The following is a 17,731-nucleotide window of genomic DNA, read 5'->3' as shown; positions in this document are numbered from 1 at the left end:
TTATTTGTGATTGAGTGAGTGAGTCAGTGGGTTGTTTGCTGATGGTGTGATTTATATATTTATGTAAGATCCTGTATTGTTTTTGTGTGGATATGTTATATTATGGTAGAGTATAGTATAATATAGTATAGTATAATGTGACATACAAGAGGAATGGTTTAAAGGTAGTGAAGAATGAGGAATGATGAGTGATGAGTTATGACGAGATGAGTTTGTAGAATCTTGGTTGGGATTAAGGGGGTATTCTCGCTTATTGTCGGATTTTTGTAGGATTTGCACTTCTTCTATTACTACCTAGGGAGATGAGAGGAGAAGGGAATTCTCCTGTTGTATACGTGCGCAGTAGGATGTATGGATGCATGAATAGAGATCTGTAAATAGTGATGAAATACATGGGTATCAAGTTATTTTCGTATATCCATTACATCTTCAATATAGTATAAATTCCGCATCACCATCATTTTCTCCCTTTGCGATCCTCGATATCAAAAAACTTGATCAATCTAGACACCCAACTCATTACCAAAACCACCAATCTACCACCCATATTTACTACCAGCTTCCTTCCTATTATTCCTTCCCGTCGCAAAACTTTCCTCCAACGCTTCCTTTTGACTCTGCGCCGCCCCAACCAATTGTTTCAAACTATGTTTACCAGGAGCAATAGCTCTAACTGGATTATGTACCACTTGTTCACCTGATGCGCGTAATTCTTCATTATGTGCGTATTCTTGATCTGTGTTGAAATTTATGATTTTAGTTGCTGCCTGTAGACCAGAGCCACCTTTTTGACGCCCAAATAGTTGGCGACGTTCAGCGGCAGACAGGTGAAGAGTATCAGCTATTGACGATAAGGATTCGGTGTTATGGGTGTTGACTGGGGGAGTAGGGGCGAATGGAAGAGTATGTGTGGTTGTGGGAGTGTATTCTTCGTAGGTTGGTTCTTGGTCGGAGACTGGTTGGTAAAGCATTGGTTTGTATTCTCCATTAGAAGTGGTGATTGGAGTTGTGTTGGCTGATTCTACTTCGAGGGAGAATAATGATACTTTTGGTTTTGGAGTTGCTTTCCCAGAATTCTGTGGAGTGGATGGTGTGCTGATTTGTGGTGTTAAAGTAGAAGTAGGTGTAGATGTAGATGTAGATATATTTAGGCTTGATTTTTGAAGCTTCTTTTTTGCTGGTTTTCTTGCGACAGATAATGGTTTGAACATTAATGGTTTTCCAACTAATTTGACTTCATCTGCCGGTTTCTGTTCATCAACCAAGGAGCTTGGAGGAGGTAAATTCATTCCAGATTCAGTACCTGCCTCTTCATCTCCTGCAGGCTCTTCCGTGTATTCTCTCACAGGCTCCGGTTCTCGACTAAAAGCAGGAGTAGCTCCAGTCTTTAAACTAACTCCAATTCCTAAACCACTCTTTCGTGCCGCATTTCCACCACCTAATGTCGCATTTGTAGATTGTCCTGTTCTTTTCGGAGCTGGTAAGAATGAATTGAATCCACTGAAAGCTCCACCACCAGTCTTTGCGCGCTTAGTTGGTGGTTCATCGATTTTGGTATCATCCTTAGATGTTTGTGGTAATGAAACTCGAATTTTGCCAGGATTTGATCTATCGACAACTTTTTGAAATGCTGGTCTGCTGGTTGTAGATGTTGATGATGATTGCTTGGGCGCAGTGACCTCTGCGACATCTGAATCGTCCGAATCCGAGTAATCGACAAGTCCCATTGTTGTTGATGGAAGTTAATACTTTTGTTTGTGATGATTTGTGAGTTAGTTGATGAAGAGGCTGTTACTACTCGAGTACAGTCCAGCCTGATGAAAAGTGAATGGTCGCCAATTTTAGTGTACCCCAGATAACCTTTCTTGCTGTAAGGCTGAGCACTGATAGATAATGTACCTAGCATTGCAACTTCATTCATTCATGATTGAAATTAAATAATGAAAAGCTTGATAATGACTTGAACAATCCTACTTCCTAAACCTCCTTATTCTCCTTTCATATTTACGAGCCGGTCATCGTTTCTTTACATTATTCACATTTTATTTCTACTATGTCGATCATTCAAGTGGAAGAGTAAGATTTTCTAATCCCCCCAACTATCTCCCTCCCCCTCTTCCCTAATCTAGTTGACGCGTTACACAGTCTCGTCTCTTATCAGTTGAGATCAAATTATTTAAACTCAATCGCAGATGGCGTTGGAGAGCGACTTATCACGATTAACGATGGGTTTTTAAATACTGCTGGATTCAAAGCTGCTGGATGGCGTACGAATGCCGCAAATATAAAACGAACACATTCCCCACCAATACCAACGGCTATCGCATCAGAATACTTTCAAGCACCACCTAGATCAGCTGGTCTGGCACCTTCTGGTCTTGAGGATGACATTGATGAAGGGGGTTTGCTCACAGGAGGAGCAGGGGATACTGTTGGGCCAGGAATCGCCACGAAAAGGAGGCGCAGGCGAGAACAAATGGAGGAGGAAGATAGTAGTGATTTGAGTGATGATAGTGATGATGATGGAGATCAAAGGGCAGCTCAACAAATCAAATTCTCGAAAATGCCTATACGAAATCGTTCTGGTTCTTCTCCCATTCGTGGATCCAATCTTCGACAATCTACTACTGCAAATTCCCCATCACGTACTCTCGGACCTGGCATAAGGAGAGGCTCTCAATCTGCCGTGGAGGTTGTGAAAGAAAGAGCGAGAAGGGATACAGTTACGAGTAGTGAGATGTCATCTGATAATGAGTTTGATGCATCTGCCTTTCAAAGACAGAGAGAATCAAATAGGAATGCTGCGAGAGCCGGTAGATCGGTTCGAACTCATCCATCTGATCCTGATGTCGGCGTAAAGAGACAAGTGAGTGATCTCTTAGAAGAAGAGGAAGAAGATGAAGACTCGGGATCAGATATGTCTTCAGCATTCGGTGGTAGTATCGATAGTGCATCTATATTAGATAGTGTTGATGGACCAATAACTGCCGCGCCAGAGCATATTGGTAATACTATACCTCGAGAACTTATACGATCACCAACGAAAAGATCAAAGCCAGCGCCTCCAGTACTTCAAGCCTTACCACCTCCTCGTCCTATTAGTACGATACAACCTAAGAGTTTGTTGTCAGCAATGATTTCGGCCAAGCGAACGAAAGCCGCCATGCCATTCGAAAGTTTTGCTTCTCTTTCTGGACAAGGAGATCCTAATCCTATCAATATTCGTATCTTGGCACCATTTGCTACTTCAACGACGAAGCCTTACGAGGTTTTGATTAGGAGAACAGTTCATGAAGATGAATCACACAATCGACCAGTAGTCATAACTGACCTGATCGGATTAAGTCTATGGAGGTACTTTGAGGAAAAGTTAGAGCCTACGATACCGCCTGAGAAATTGAATGTTAATCGATGGATTTTACGAATGGTTGATGACGGGGAGGTAGATACAGATTTTCCCCCTCTTGATCGTCTCAAACCCGTAACATCATTTACATTCGCCAACAATCGAGCTGCACCTAGAGCGAGATCAAATTCCAAAACTTTTGATGAGTTTGCTCTGGTTGAAGCGACCGACGAACAATTCGAAGAAAATCAACAACTCACTCCTCAATTCAAACAAGAAGCTGTTGCCTCATCTGAAGCGGAGGAAGAGTTCACTCCTATCAATACACCTAAACCCAGTAACTCATTTCCACTTGGTACCCAGCCTCATCAAAATCCTCTCCTTACAACTATGACAGCATTACGAAAGAATTCTACATTAGCAGATGCACCTACGATTGGGACAGCTCTTACTCAACCCACTTCAAGGGGCAGTGGTACTAAAAAGATATTGAGTATTCATATTCATTCAAATAATGCTACACCTGGACAACTGGTCGCTTTAGAAGTCACAACCGATACTTACTTGGCCGATGTACTCGATACTGTTTGTAAGAAGAGACAATTAGACAAAGCAGGACACGTTCTCAAACTTACTGGATCCGGAACTGTTGTTTACCTTGATCGTACAGTTGGATCAATTGGTAATTCATCAGAACTAGATTTGTATCGACGTCGTTTTGCTACTGATGGACCATTAACTATGACTGGTTCACCATCAAGTAGTACACCCAATTCATTAATGATAGATCGAGCCGATCCTCGAAAAACTCGCAAGGGAAATCAAATGTTAGTACCTCATCCTCTTATGGAGAGTGTCAAACAAGATGAACTTGGATGTGCCAATTATCGAAGGTATATAGTATGGAGAAAACAACCAATGAGATTTGTGGGAATGAATGAAAGGGTTATTTCGATAGATGGAGAATATTTACATATTCTTCCTGCATCTACAGGAAAGACAATGTTTGAAGGACAAGGCAAAACAACCACGGTTCATTTTAGTAACGTGGTTGGTTGTAAAGTGACACGAAGACATCCAACGAATTTTAAGGTATGTTGTCAAATATACAACCTATGGTTACATTTTCACAATACATTGAAAGCTAATAATAAATACAGCTTGTTGTATACAAATCACGAGAGGAGAAACGATATGATTTTGAGGCCAAGAGTGCAGATGAAGCAGCCGAGATTGTGTATGAGATTAAGAAGGGAATTGCCCCATATCAAACAAATAATTAAATGAAGATTATTTATCTTGAGAGATTCTCTAGACAGGATGTAGATGATTTGAATGATTTGATTAAATTAGATATAAATGTGACGCTCCGCTGGCCCTCCGGGGGCCACTGCCGTGGAGGCAGACTATTTCGTTGATAATATAATATAATCTTGCAGATTCTAGCAGAAGTTCTCGATCTTCGTTTGAAATAAACCTGAAGGGCTAGCCATCTACCTAGCTGTAAAAGAGAGCCAGCCCCACAGCGAGCGGAGTGGCGGTGAACATCTCCATCCAAGTTTTTCTATCCTGCTCCTGCTTCCCTTGGTTTTGTTTGCGTTGTTTATCGGTACTGTCTGTGTCCGGACTGTACCTGAGATTGAGAATAATATCTTGCGAGCACTGGCCACTTTGATTTTTATCTGATAACAGACTATGTATATATATATATATATTTATTAGGTCATTACATTAACAATTTTGTTTCTTTAGCCTTGGGTAGAAGAAAATGTAGATGGTGATTAATAAATTTTTATTTTATTATATTTTGTGTGTATATATTTAATTAAAAAAAATTAAAAATATAAAAGAATATAATTTTTAAATAAATATATATACAATACTTATTAATAATAGATAAATATTAAATGAATTTTTTTTTAAATTTCTTTCTTTTGAATCCTGAATATATTTATTAATTATATCACTATTTTATATATTTTACAAGGTAGGTGTATGTGGTTGGGTGTGGCGTATACAAATCGCAATTTATAAAAAGGTACGGAGTACGTAGTACGGATACCAAGATTCGATGACGCTATAACGTGTGGATCTTGTGCGGTTGGAGCTGGGGAGTTTGAGGTGGGTGGGCGAATAGTATGTGTGGGATGTGTGGGATGGAGTGGGTGTGCACCGTGTAGGGCGGGAAGAAAAAGTGAGCTAGGGAGTGTTGAGTGCGGGGATGGATCGATGATGGCTCGTGGTTTGAGTGATTGGTTGGTTGGTGACTTTATTATACCTAACTTCATTTCTTTTCGGTTCGGTTTGTTTTGTTGATTATTGACTTGTTGTTGTTGTTGTTGTTGTTGGAGATTGTTATAATGGTGATGGGTTCTTCCTTCTCAAATTGATAGGACACTCACCTATCAGAACAGAATGAAATAAGTATTTTCTTTCTCCGATTAATTCAAATTTCAATTACAATTGCATCGTATCGTATCATACCTATACAACAACATCGCTTACCCTAAACTCGGAATCGGCATGATAGGATAAGCTGATTTGATAAAATAGCACATGCCAAGAATGGATGTGCATTGGGGATTTTTCATTACATAAATATGATGAGGATGGATGTTATTTGCTCATGTACGGAGGGCTACTGTACTATCTGTCACTTTACTTTCTTGTTGTGTTGTTCTCTTGTGAAGGGTATATATATTATATTTTGTATAAGATGGTTCAGTTATATTCCCAGTTCTAGGTATGATAATCATTCTTTCTCTCCTCGCTGTTGTACATTTGGGGAATGGGGGATATTCATAAAAATATCTATCCAATATATATATATATACCTACCTATCTTCTCTGCATCGTATATCTTTATGCAAAACAACTTTATGCTCAATCACCCAATTAACCAAAATGCATTACCGGTTTTTTACCATCCATCCATCCTACCTCGCACATACATACATACTGCGTACATCCATCCATCCATCGTTTCAACTTTCCACAGAAGCCACGGCCTAGAATGTTTCGGGCCCCGGCGTCTAGTCTAGCACCACTCTACCCATTTTAAATATATATATTATGTACCAGGATTCGGCTGAAAGGTGAAATCGATAAATCCTATGGCAAATTTAATTTTCCCGATTCTCGTGGACATGGGGTTTTGAGATTTTCGGAATGCGATGTGATATGATGAATGATGGGTGGGTGCTATGTCATCTTATTTCGTCTTTTGACCTAGCTATGATATAATAATATGTTATAATGTCAGAATTGCATCAAGGCGTGTTGGCTCGGTGATTTTTACTTTTTTTTATTAATTTTTTTTTGGATTGTCTATCGGAAACGGGTAATGTTGTCATTGCTTGTGAATGTCATCCTTCGTACAAGTGCATACGGAGGATGGTGTTTTAAATTTCAAAGTTGTTACTGCAGGAAGGAAAGTTGGTTGGAGGCTTTTTTTTTTAGCTATTCTTCCAATTGTTGATGTTAATTACCTGGTTATTATACTATCATTTTTACTCACTACATATTGCTGCGCTGCACCTTCCCTATGATTTTAAGTAGGGTACCGCATAACCACAATGGTTTTCTAAATTCACTAAATGCTAAATCTTGGAGGACGCGTAGTTACTTCTCCCATAGTATGCTTACACGCTCCTCGTAAACGAATAAGAGTAAAATAACAAACGGGAACCTAATAGCTAGTCTGTCAAATCATACCCAAATAATACTACCCCAGATGCCAAACACAACCTAGAAGGAAGTCAGAACAAATACCAGCCTTCCCCAATCTCAACCCGCTGTCATTCGATCAAAATCGTACCTGATCAGTTTCAAGCCACCGAAAACTTGGAGAAAACTAGGACTTGTTAGCTCTCATACCAGGATTCAAGCATACAGGGATACCAGCGCCACGGCCCAGATATGAGTAATATGACGTTTGAGTTCCGAAATACCGTAATACTGCGTTCTTACTCTATACCCTATGTAAAAAATCTCATAATATGTATGCCATTGCCATGGAATAAACCAATCAATCAAAGCAAGGAAAGGAAAGATGGATCCTAAAAACTGGGTGGGTCGGAATAATAAGCCGCTTAACTTGGAAGTTGATGCGCGCTAGTAGCCCAGTAGTACATCATACCTACCTAATTGGTCGTACATGGATTGATTACATGGAAGGAAAAGGTTGTTTGTTTGTTGTCCTGGATGTGATGGCTGTCTGCTGTATATATCTATATAAGAATTGTCTTCTCGGTTTGCCGAATGCTTTTCTTCTTCCTTTTACATCACATCATCTCACATTACTTTAACTTCTACATTTGATACCCAGAACAAAAGTCTTCATCAACTTCAATACCATTACTTTACTTTTTTAACTTTTTTAAATCATCAACTCATCTCACCTCTCTTCAACCGCAAATATGCAATTCAAAAACATTCTCGTTTTGGCTTTCGCCGGTGCTGTTATGGTATGTTTCCTTCTCCTAGGAATATAATCCACTTCATCAATACAAATACTAACATCAAACTCTAGGGTCAAGGAGCCTCCGTCAGCTCGATCCTCTCGGCCGCCACATCCGACGCAAGCAGTGTCGTCAACTCCGTCACCTCTACTGCCTCCACCGCAGCCGAAAGTCTCTCATCCTCCGTCTCCTCGGCCGAATCATCCATCAGCTCCGCCCAATCATCTGTTGAATCATCCCTCTCATCCCGCGCATCTTCAGCTGCTACTCTCACCGGTTCATCTGCTTCTTCCGCTTCCTCATCTATTGCTTCCGCTTCAGGCTCTGCTGCTTCGAGCGCTTCTTCTAAGTCTGCCTCGGTGTCTTCTTCGGCTAGCTCTGCTTCTACTTCTACTGGTGGTGCTGCTATTCAAACTGGTGCTGTGGGAGCTGCTGCTCTCTTTGGTGGTGCCGCTATCTTTGCTGCTGCTTTGTAAATGTTGGATGATTGGTTGGAAGGTTTCCTTTCTTTTTAATCATACAAGAACAGTTAGTCACAAGTGGTTTATTGAAATGGGGGTTTCATCATTCAGGGTGGGAAGGAATACAAATACTACTGCTGCTAAGATGATGAATTGGAAAGTTGAACAGATGATGGTAATGATGCTTAGGAATAAATGGGATTGATTGGGTTGCAAATGGGCGCGTTGTACTTAGCTGCATGCATTGTATTGCATTGCATGGATAATTAATACCATTACATGAATATATATGTTGTCTTTCTTGCTTTGTGATGTTTGATACTTAAGAATTCATTTGTGAATGCTATTACTGAGCGAGTATTTTTAAACGGAATTAATCGTACTGATGGTTGATGATCGATAGGTTTAGCTGTAATGTATTATGTTGTGGTGAATATATTTAATGTAATGAAGGTCAAGTATTGTGAGTTTCTTACAAGAATATAAAGAATGTTATGAAATATATTACAAGATATTCAAAGTATTCTTGTTGTATTATATGATGTGTAACTAAAATCGAGAGAAATAGAGATATATATATAACTTTAATACTATTTGTTTTAAATTATCTTAAATTTGAGTTAAATCTAATATTTTACTTTTATTTTGGATTGTTTTTTTATATCAGAAATAACAATTTTGTTTTATTAGTAATTTTATAATAAATAAATAAATAAATCAACTGAGATTTTATTAATAATATTACTATCAAAATACAAATCGATTTTTAAAATATAATATCAAGTATTTTATCATTTTACTAATTGAAATATTAAAAATTATTTAATATTTTCAAGGTTTTTGAAATTTATATATAAATCCTATAATTATAAAATAAAAATTTGAAATTCAATTATTAATATTTCAATTAATAAAATTATAAAAAATCTGAACTTTTCAAAACTTATTATTATTTGAGTATTATATTAGTAATTAAAATTTGGGGGAATTATATTTATAAATAAAAAAGTTATTGATAGGTGAAAGTGAAGGTTTTTGGTGTAAGAGGGTGGTCTGGGTTAGGGGTATTAGATTTAATGCTCTGTAATACCATTGCATAAGCTATACGGACACTGGAGAAGGTAGTGACTTTTGAAAACTGGACAGCAGATTGTGATCAATTTGGGAGTTTATGAGATACCTTGTTGTGGCTAGCTAGTACGTCTTGGAGCATTTTTTTTTAAACTCCTCCTGTTCTTTCCTGGGCTGAAGAAGAGAGAGTTCATTGCCCTAAACGAGAGATAGGATAAATGAGAATCTGTTAGGAGATAGGAGGATACATAACTCGTTGAGAAGAGCAGTGGAAGAGAAAGGAGAGGGTACGGCATTCCATGCTATATTATCAAATTTATTGTGATATTATTGCACTTCCTTCTTTTCAGAAACGAATCAGATGATCTTTCTCGTCTTTCCATCAGGAGAATGAGAATAGATAAGAATTTATTGAAGGACAGTAGAGGAGAGGAAAGGGTAAATGAAAATCGACAGGATATAGTACTTTTTTCTTGAATCTTGAGCCTTGGGAAAGACGGAATTATCCATTCGTTGACTAATTAGTCGCAAATGGTTCAAGTTAGGCTATTGTAAAATAGTTTTCAAGAATAGATAGATTGTGGATTGTTATATTCCAACGGAGATGTGGTAGGTTGATGTAAGGTAAAGTAAGGATTACTAAAGTTATAGATGATTGCTCTTTATTATCATATCTATATTGTAGTCTGTTGGAGCAAAGTTAGTGATTAGTTAGCTTGTAGAGTTTAGAGGCTTATGGAGATGGAGATAAAGAGGATGTAGAGACTGAAGAAAGAATCTGTGATGAGGCGAGGATAGTTGAAAGTGTTTTTTATAGGTTGGTGGTTAGATATAAATCAACATCAGCCTATTCGAATTCTTGTATAGTAGCTACTGGATATATCCAGGATCCTTCCTCTATCTTTTCATCAGTGAAAGTAACGACTTGATCGATCTTCATGTTATACATCAGTTCTTTCTTAGTAATAAAATTTGAGATATTAAATACCTCGCTTATCTTCCTCATGTGTAAATTCCCATTAAATTAAACAGAAAAGTAGTCCAACCTTTTCTTTAAACTATGAAATTTTACTCAGCTTCATCACTATATAAGCGAAATCGAATTTACGGACAAAATGGTGTAGATTGCGTATATTTGTATATACGATAATAGGTAGCCAATATATCCCTTCATTCCTGTAATCCTACTATTTAGCATTCATTAACATTAGTCTACGTCAAATATCAACCTACTCCTCTCGCTTGCCACACCACCCAATAATAACTTCTCCATCTAAATGTAAATAGATCTGTTGATCCTATCCCTATATCTACTAATCCACCTTTTAATTTTCCCTAAAGATCAACCTCTTTAAACACTTCGAGCCGAACAGGAGAAAACTACTCACGAGCATATACAATCAATCCCCCGAATCGTTGTAGTAAGATCTTACAAATTGCAAGTTAATGAATCCCTTTTCAATGCTAAGATGAGAACTAAGTATTTATACATTCTCCCTCTTGATCATGAACCTAACATCCATCCCATTTACTTCTGCCTCCAAACCGGGTTCCCTTACCACTATTATTTTCATCCCCTAACCGTCTATTATAACATTCCTAACTATCCTGCTCATAAAAGCCTAGCCATCTAACCGCCTACCCCTCCGCCAGGCTTCTTTGAATTCTTATTCCAAACCATAGCATGAACATACACCTCCATCCATTTCATTCCATTCCAGTACCCAATCCGGCCCTCAGACAAACCCACTACTTCTCAATTCACATTCACATTCACATTCACATTAAAACCCGCACATACCCAATCCTACCAATCTACCAACCGCAGAATACAACAAATTAGCAATTAAAGATCTCTCCCTGTATTCTCCCCCCCACCTTCCTCCTCTCTTTCTCTCCCAAGTATAGTTCCCTTTATATCCACCCCACTTATCCCATATATCTACATCTTTGTCTCGCTAATTCTCTATCTCTCACCTATCTACCTAGTAGACATTCAAACTATTAAGCATCCATATCGACAGTATTCAGTTCTCAATCATAACTTCCCACTCATCCCCCACCCTTTTCACACCTCTTCCCTTTCCACCCGTTCTCCAGCTTCGATCTTCGCTCTCCTCTCCCCCCCCAACCCCTTCCCCATCTATCTTCACAAACCAACCAAGTAACAAAAATCATTCCACATCTACATATCTGCATCTGCATCTAAACCGAACACCCAAGAAATGAATCCAAGGGATCAATAAATCCAGAGCCAAGTACTCTCCTCCTCTTCCTCTTCTTTATTATCCAATAATATCTTGAATTTTCAACCCCCTATTATCTCACTCAACCTCATCCTCAAACATTAAAACATCATCCCCCTCTCGCTATCCCTCCCATCCAAACTCAAATATTCCAACCCCTACCATCCCGCTCCATCTCAAACATTTATACCATATTATTCCACTCCATTTAATCTTGAACAACGCTTGGTGAAGCCCGTTATGCCTATGTCCCATCCAATCTCTATTATTCAAACCCTATTATCCCATTCAACCTCGATCGAATATTGAACGGCTCCATTATCCATTTCACCTCGCTTGATCACATTTATTCACCACTCCCTTCACATCAAAATCATACACAAAATGTCAAGGAGAGAATAATATCCTATTCACTATCAAGAATCGGATTTATAATTCTTCCTTTCCTTTCTTTTCATTTGATTCATTAACCTTCAGTTCCTCTTGGGCACATAACTAATATCGAGTCCCATTCATCCATACCACATCATCCACATTCCATTCCGTACGATGGGGCGTCAACATCATTTCATCACAATCCATACTGATATGGAGAAATTCATTCCCATGCGTCAAAGGGGGACCACATCATCACGTTCCCGGTTCCGAAAAATGAGTGGGACTAGAATCCCACATCCCATGATACCAACCATACTCACACCGTCCGCCACCATTCATCAAAGAGCTATAAGCCAAAGCAAACCACCTAATATTCCAGTCCAATGCTTGTGAATCAAAGAGATGATGCGACGGAAGGCTTTCTTGTCCGTACTGTAATATATGTGCAGAAGAATAGTTTTAACTGCAAAATACAAAAGAAAAGTGGCCTTCTTAAAAGTAATGCGGCCTAGCTCCGAGACTCCGAGAATGAACTTTTGTTTAAAAATCGACAAATAGGTGCCCAAATCTAATAATATTAGCCTAGATTTGATGAAGTTCAAGAAATCTACTTACTCATCAGGCCCACCTTGACCATATATCTCCGTTTCCTCGGGATATTTATCAAACTGACTAGCATCACCGACTCCGGCCTTGACAGGAGGGACATAAGGCGCATCAATATCTTTCTTGGATAACCTTTCCCAAGTTACTTCGGCAAACCATTGATGATTTTTGACGTCCTCAGAGCCTCCATGTAAGTTGCCAAGACGTTTGGTAAGATCTGCTGTGATCAATCGTTGTAATAAATCTTGTGCATCTGGGTGAATATATGGAGGATATTTGACCCTCCCTTTAAGGATATTCTCATAAATCTTCATAGGTGAGCCACCATCCCAAAATGGCGTGAAACCACAAAGCATTTCGAAAATCAGTATCCCAAGCGACCACCTGATTCGAAATGTTAGTAAACAACCTCTAAGTTTCCATTCGAGCGTAGCGAGGACGGGTATGGGGGCAAGCCCCCATAAGAGAAAGTATGAAGAGAGGAAGGTTTAATTGACGAAGCTCCGCTGGGTCACTATCGCGAAAGCATTTTCGCTTCGCTTTGGAGGGGCAGTGATGGCAGGGGAATGAAGGTACCAATACTTACCAATCTACAGACTTATTATAACCTTTACTTGAGACTACTTCTGGTGCTAAGTAATCCGGGGTCCCGCACAATGTCCATGTGATATCTGGGACCTTCTTGGCGAATCCAAAATCAGTAATCTTAAGATGTCCATGCCTGTCAAGAAGTAAATTCTCTGGCTTTAGATCCCGATAGATGATTTGTTTTGAATGGAGATATTCAAGGGCCAATGTAACTTCAGCGGCATAAAATTTGGCTACTGGGTTAGGGAATCTCTGAAACGAACCATTAGTATATATCGAGTAATTGGTACCATTGAACATACTTGTGATTTTCTCAGTAAAGAGAATAGCTCACCTCCCTCTACAAAATCCATAACCATGTATAAATTCTTTGAATCTTGGAATGTACCCCATAGAGTGATGAGGAATGGGTGTTTGACTTCTTGCAACATTCTCCTCTCATCATTGGTATGTTCGACCTGCTTCATCTTGTGCACCTGAGCCTTCTTCAATACCTTGACAGCATAGTATCGTTGGTTGTGCTTCGATCGAACTAAATGAACTCGCCCAAAACTTCCAGTACCTAATGTGCGCTGGATTTCGAAGTCGGTCAATGAATATTTGCCCTTGGTTTGTCTGATCTGTGGCTGCTGCTGTGCTTGCTGGGAATGTCGGTGCGAGGCATCCATTTGGAGTGTGCTGGTGTTACCAGCTACAGGATGCAGCGAAGTTTGCGAGGAGGTTGGTGGGGTTGGATATGACTGGCTCGCGCCGTCATGCTGTGGTGGATGAATCAAGTTGCTGATACTTGGGGAGTTTTGCCTATGCTGATGTTGGTCGGAATGAATTTGCGCAGATTGCTGCTGTTGAGTTATCCCTTGTGTCATTGAGGCTTTTTTGGCCACAGCAGCAGGCTGGTCTGCTGTGCGAGAGGTTGTAGTTTGAAGAACCTCGTGCTCGTGGGATTGGGGTAAAGTAGACTGGGTAGATATGGAAGCTATGGAGTTATCGAAGCCTCTTGATGATGTGGGGGTTATCGGACTTGTGGCTTGACTAGATGTCGGAGAGGTTATACCCGGAGACTCCTTCGTCCGTTTCTTCTTCAAAAATCCGAGTGTCGGCATAGAATGAAACGGTAGATTGCTGCTTGTCGAGTGTGATGGATCGACAGTCAGCAAGGTAGAGCCGGGTGTGTAGGCCGAATGCAGGAGGGACGATAATGAAAGGTAGTTGGGTAGGTGAAGCTACCCCAGTCGTCCTGATAGACAAGCCTAATTGGGGAAAACAAGATAGATTGCGTCTTGTTGGATTTACCCGGAAGAGAAGGTAGGAAGGTAGGCAGGTAGGTATGTTATAGATTGAACGATTTAGAAGTCTTTCTCGGTTCTCTTGGACTTTGATTTCATGGGCAAAGGAAGAATTTGCAAGTTGCGGGTTGAGAATAAGGTTCGTAGGATGCGGATAGTTGCAGGTACGATTAATGATGCACTCTGTCCGTTGCGACAAAGACAACGGGAACGGGAATTGGTTTGGATGATTCAATATTAGAGTGAATTAATGGTTGGAAGGTATCGATATTGGAGCAGTAATTATACCGAATTGTCAATTGAGGATATTGAGTTTATTGAGGTTATTGAGGTTAATGATACATGAATTAATAAGAATTGATGAAAAATCGGAAATTGAAGATTGGGGTAGGATATCGAGGAGGTTGGTGGATTGGGTGGTGGCTGTATGGGGTAGTTGTGTATAAGTGTAGGTGTAGGTGTGTGGAGGTGTAGGTGTAGGTGGAGGTGTAGGTGTTTATTGTAGGTGTATATTGTAGGTGTATATTGTAGGTGTATATTGTAGGTGTATTGTTGTATGTTATTGTATGCAAGATATGCAAGAATTAGGTCGTTGTTAAAGTGATAGAATGAAAAGATAAAAAATAGGTGTGACGAATGATAATGTGAGGAGGGTGAGGGGGGAGAAAAGGAATGATATTCCGAAAGTTGCTTTAGAATGGCCAGCTTGATTGGACTTCAGTTGACAGTGTTGTTTTAGTGACTCCCTAGGCCCAGGGTATTCTGTAGGTGTCACTCTTTATGGCCTACTTGACGTTATGGCAGTCCCTCTGTATCCTTCCGCCGTCCACCATCAGGTTTACAGAGTACAGAGTACAGTTATGGATTTGAATCCGATCACCTAGTCTTGGTGGGGTTGAAAGCTTCATCAATGATTTGCTGGCCACCGCTTGAAGATCAACGAAAGGTTTAACTACCTAGGGCAAGGTAAGGGTTCAGAGCACGTAATGCTATTCCGCTGATATCAAATAATAACAAGAAGGAGGGGCTTAGCGTTGATGGCTTGTTTGACGGCGCTTTATCTCTTTTCTTTCCTCTCTTTCCCAGATCTACTTGTAAATGCATATGCTTGCTCGTTTCTCAATCCATTTAACACGAAGAAAAATGACGGCTCATATGTAAATATATCTATATAATATTTATAGAATTGCATATGCCAAATGGAGGGAGCATCAGGTGGCACTATGCATACTTTTTCCGGTCGAAACTACCTACTGAATATTATTACTACTTGACTGAATGCATCATTGACAGCTAAACTTCTGATAATGCCAGTGAATATCGCCTGGGGGGAGATATTCCGTTGTTGCATGAAAGAATGGAACCTATTAGTCTCATATGCTACCAATGAAAAGGAAGAAAGGTCGATAATTGGATCCTTTCAGATCTCAAATAATCAAGAACGAAAGAAACTTTAAATTTCTTACAAAGGAATTGTGCAAAAGATTTTGGATCAATCTTGTGTTTGGTACGAATACGCACAGGTTAGCCTTATACCCAAATCGGCTGGTCACTGCACTACGAAACTTTGACAGGTCTTACAATGAATTTCATATGCAGCTATCAATCGCGAGTCGTATCTCATTGCATCCAATTCCTTCTCCAGTAATGTAATTAATACTCATTGCAAGAAATCAGTATCTATGCCATTCATTAATTACCAGTTCCCCGTAAAGATATTGCTAGCTCCAAAACCTATGCGATGTAATGTGGTATTCCTTGATTCCTTTTCCATTACCCCTCATGTTCTTCCAAAACTCCATGCTATGCTTTGATAATCCGAGGCTCTATTAATATTTCTTCACTCCTTATTGTCCACTCATTTTGTACTCCTGCTCTCTGACCACATCCCGTCGACAATTTGGAAAACAGCTGTTACAGCTTGCATTACCCCTTCGTCAACATCCTGCCCTCCTAGTTTCTGTTGGATCTTGTCAGGATGCCACCGAACTCTTTCCACCTTCAAGGTCTTGCTGAGTTGTGACTCTGTAGGTTCTCCAGAGGTGGGTGCATATAAGAAAAATCGTCGGATTTCCTCTGATTTGACATCTTTTCGACTGCCACTTTCCACTGGCCAAGGTATAGACGCAATTGCAACTTTCGAAGAATTCTTCTCAAGCTCTTCCCAATTCTTAATGTAGTTATTCCATTTCGCCGTCCAAACTTTCTTTGACCTCCTCTCTTGACCCCTTTTTAGGCTCTCCTCAACCTGTCTCCTAAATCGCTCGGCCTCTCTCTCCTCTCTCCTACCTTCCTGAGCCAGACGTTCTCGTTCCTTTTTAGCTGCCTCGCGCCGAGCCTTTTCCTCCATCAGATGTTGGTGGGTTTTTTCATACATTTTACCCCTAACATATGCTGCATATTCCTCGTCAGTCATTTGTTCTAGTTCGCCTGTCGGTCCTTGCCTGACGTCAGGATATGTGTGAATTGGCTGCCCATAAACTCCTTCCCAATATTGTGCAGCTTCATCGTCGGCCATCGCATCAAATAAACTCTCTCTGAATGCAGCATCTGGGTCGAGGTATTGGCTGGAGGAAGTATTAGGAAGGTGGGTATCATCGTAGAGGGATGGATCATCTTTGGTCGCAGAAGGCGATGTCCTGCTTCGTTTGGAGCGATGATGATGACGGCGATGTCTTTCCTCCGTATGGTTTCCTGATGGTCGTTCATTTTCATCCTCCCCACACTTCCTCTTGGACTTAAATCGAAACTTGGTTGGATGAGAGGTCATATTTCATAACACATAAAACAAGCGTCCCAACTCCTTCCCATGCAAATCTTGTCCGAGAAATACTTATTCCAAGTCCAGTTGTCAGAGACTGCAATACGACTTCCTCTCTCTGTTTCTGGTTTTCTCGTTGTCGCAGTGATTGTTGTGCCTAGTACCTGAACTAATTGTTGCACCTATTAAATTGGTTGTATAAAGAAGATTTGGTTAAGTAAAAGGAAATATTCCGAGTTTATACTCATGTCGATTGTCGATGTAAGTATTTGGGGTTATTATGGTGTGAGAGAAGAGCTGAATGGATTTGTGGTTGCATTTACACTGTACGGACTTGTGATTGCCATATGATGAATGGCGCTAAAGTTCTTATCGATTGCAAGAGCGAAGCGGGTCGCTAGCGTCACCGCTGACTTGACCTTGACGCATTGAATTCTTGCGAGTACAGCCGATTTTAGCCATGTCCAATATCACAAAAGTTTTGTTGCACATCTGGGCGGAGGATCAGCCCTTGGGGTTTTGAAAAAG

General features: G+C 40.0%; 6 protein-coding genes across 6 annotated transcripts; 2 read left to right on the top strand and 4 right to left on the bottom strand.

Moving 5' to 3' along the window:
* Nucleotides 1-536: 536 nt before the first annotated feature.
* On the bottom strand, nt 537-1,727 carry SS1G_13581 (hypothetical protein; the record flags this gene model as incomplete). Its single annotated transcript, XM_001585292.1, has 1 exon — nt 537-1,727. The coding sequence occupies one exon, from the start codon at nt 1,725-1,727 to the stop codon at nt 537-539; it is 1,191 nt and encodes a 396-aa protein (XP_001585342.1).
* A 326-nt stretch (nt 1,728-2,053) lies between these two features.
* Nucleotides 2,054-4,629, top strand: SS1G_13580 (hypothetical protein; the record flags this gene model as incomplete). The annotated part of the gene is made up of 3 exons (XM_001585291.1): nt 2,054-2,076; nt 2,146-4,438; nt 4,507-4,629. The coding sequence occupies 3 exons, from the start codon at nt 2,054-2,056 to the stop codon at nt 4,627-4,629; spliced, it is 2,439 nt and encodes an 812-aa protein (XP_001585341.1).
* Nucleotides 4,630-6,557: 1,928 nt separating this feature from the next.
* SS1G_13579 (predicted protein) lies at nt 6,558-7,504 on the bottom strand (the record flags this gene model as incomplete). The annotated part of the gene is made up of 5 exons (XM_001585290.1): nt 6,558-6,578; nt 6,864-6,888; nt 7,164-7,199; nt 7,239-7,316; nt 7,485-7,504. The coding sequence occupies 5 exons, from the start codon at nt 7,502-7,504 to the stop codon at nt 6,558-6,560; spliced, it is 180 nt and encodes a 59-aa protein (XP_001585340.1).
* Nucleotides 7,505-7,764: 260 nt separating this feature from the next.
* Nucleotides 7,765-8,282, top strand: SS1G_13578 (predicted protein; the record flags this gene model as incomplete). Its single annotated transcript, XM_001585289.1, has 2 exons — nt 7,765-7,812; nt 7,878-8,282. The coding sequence occupies 2 exons, from the start codon at nt 7,765-7,767 to the stop codon at nt 8,280-8,282; spliced, it is 453 nt and encodes a 150-aa protein (XP_001585339.1).
* Nucleotides 8,283-12,502: 4,220 nt separating this feature from the next.
* On the bottom strand, nt 12,503-14,259 carry SS1G_13577 (conserved hypothetical protein; the record flags this gene model as incomplete). The annotated part of the gene is made up of 4 exons (XM_001585288.1): nt 12,503-12,530; nt 12,578-12,952; nt 13,155-13,408; nt 13,459-14,259. The coding sequence occupies 4 exons, from the start codon at nt 14,257-14,259 to the stop codon at nt 12,503-12,505; spliced, it is 1,458 nt and encodes a 485-aa protein (XP_001585338.1).
* Nucleotides 14,260-16,300: 2,041 nt separating this feature from the next.
* SS1G_13576 (hypothetical protein) lies at nt 16,301-17,212 on the bottom strand (the record flags this gene model as incomplete). Its single annotated transcript, XM_001585287.1, has 1 exon — nt 16,301-17,212. The coding sequence occupies one exon, from the start codon at nt 17,210-17,212 to the stop codon at nt 16,301-16,303; it is 912 nt and encodes a 303-aa protein (XP_001585337.1).
* Nucleotides 17,213-17,731: the final 519 nt, after the last annotated feature.

This window comes from Sclerotinia sclerotiorum, genomic scaffold, assembly GCF_000146945.2.
Source record: "Sclerotinia sclerotiorum 1980 UF-70 scaffold_26 genomic scaffold, whole genome shotgun sequence".
Lineage (NCBI taxonomy): Eukaryota > Fungi > Ascomycota > Leotiomycetes > Helotiales > Sclerotiniaceae > Sclerotinia > Sclerotinia sclerotiorum.
Note: the sequence above shows the minus strand (reverse complement) of the source record. Positions and strands in the feature narration are given on the sequence as shown.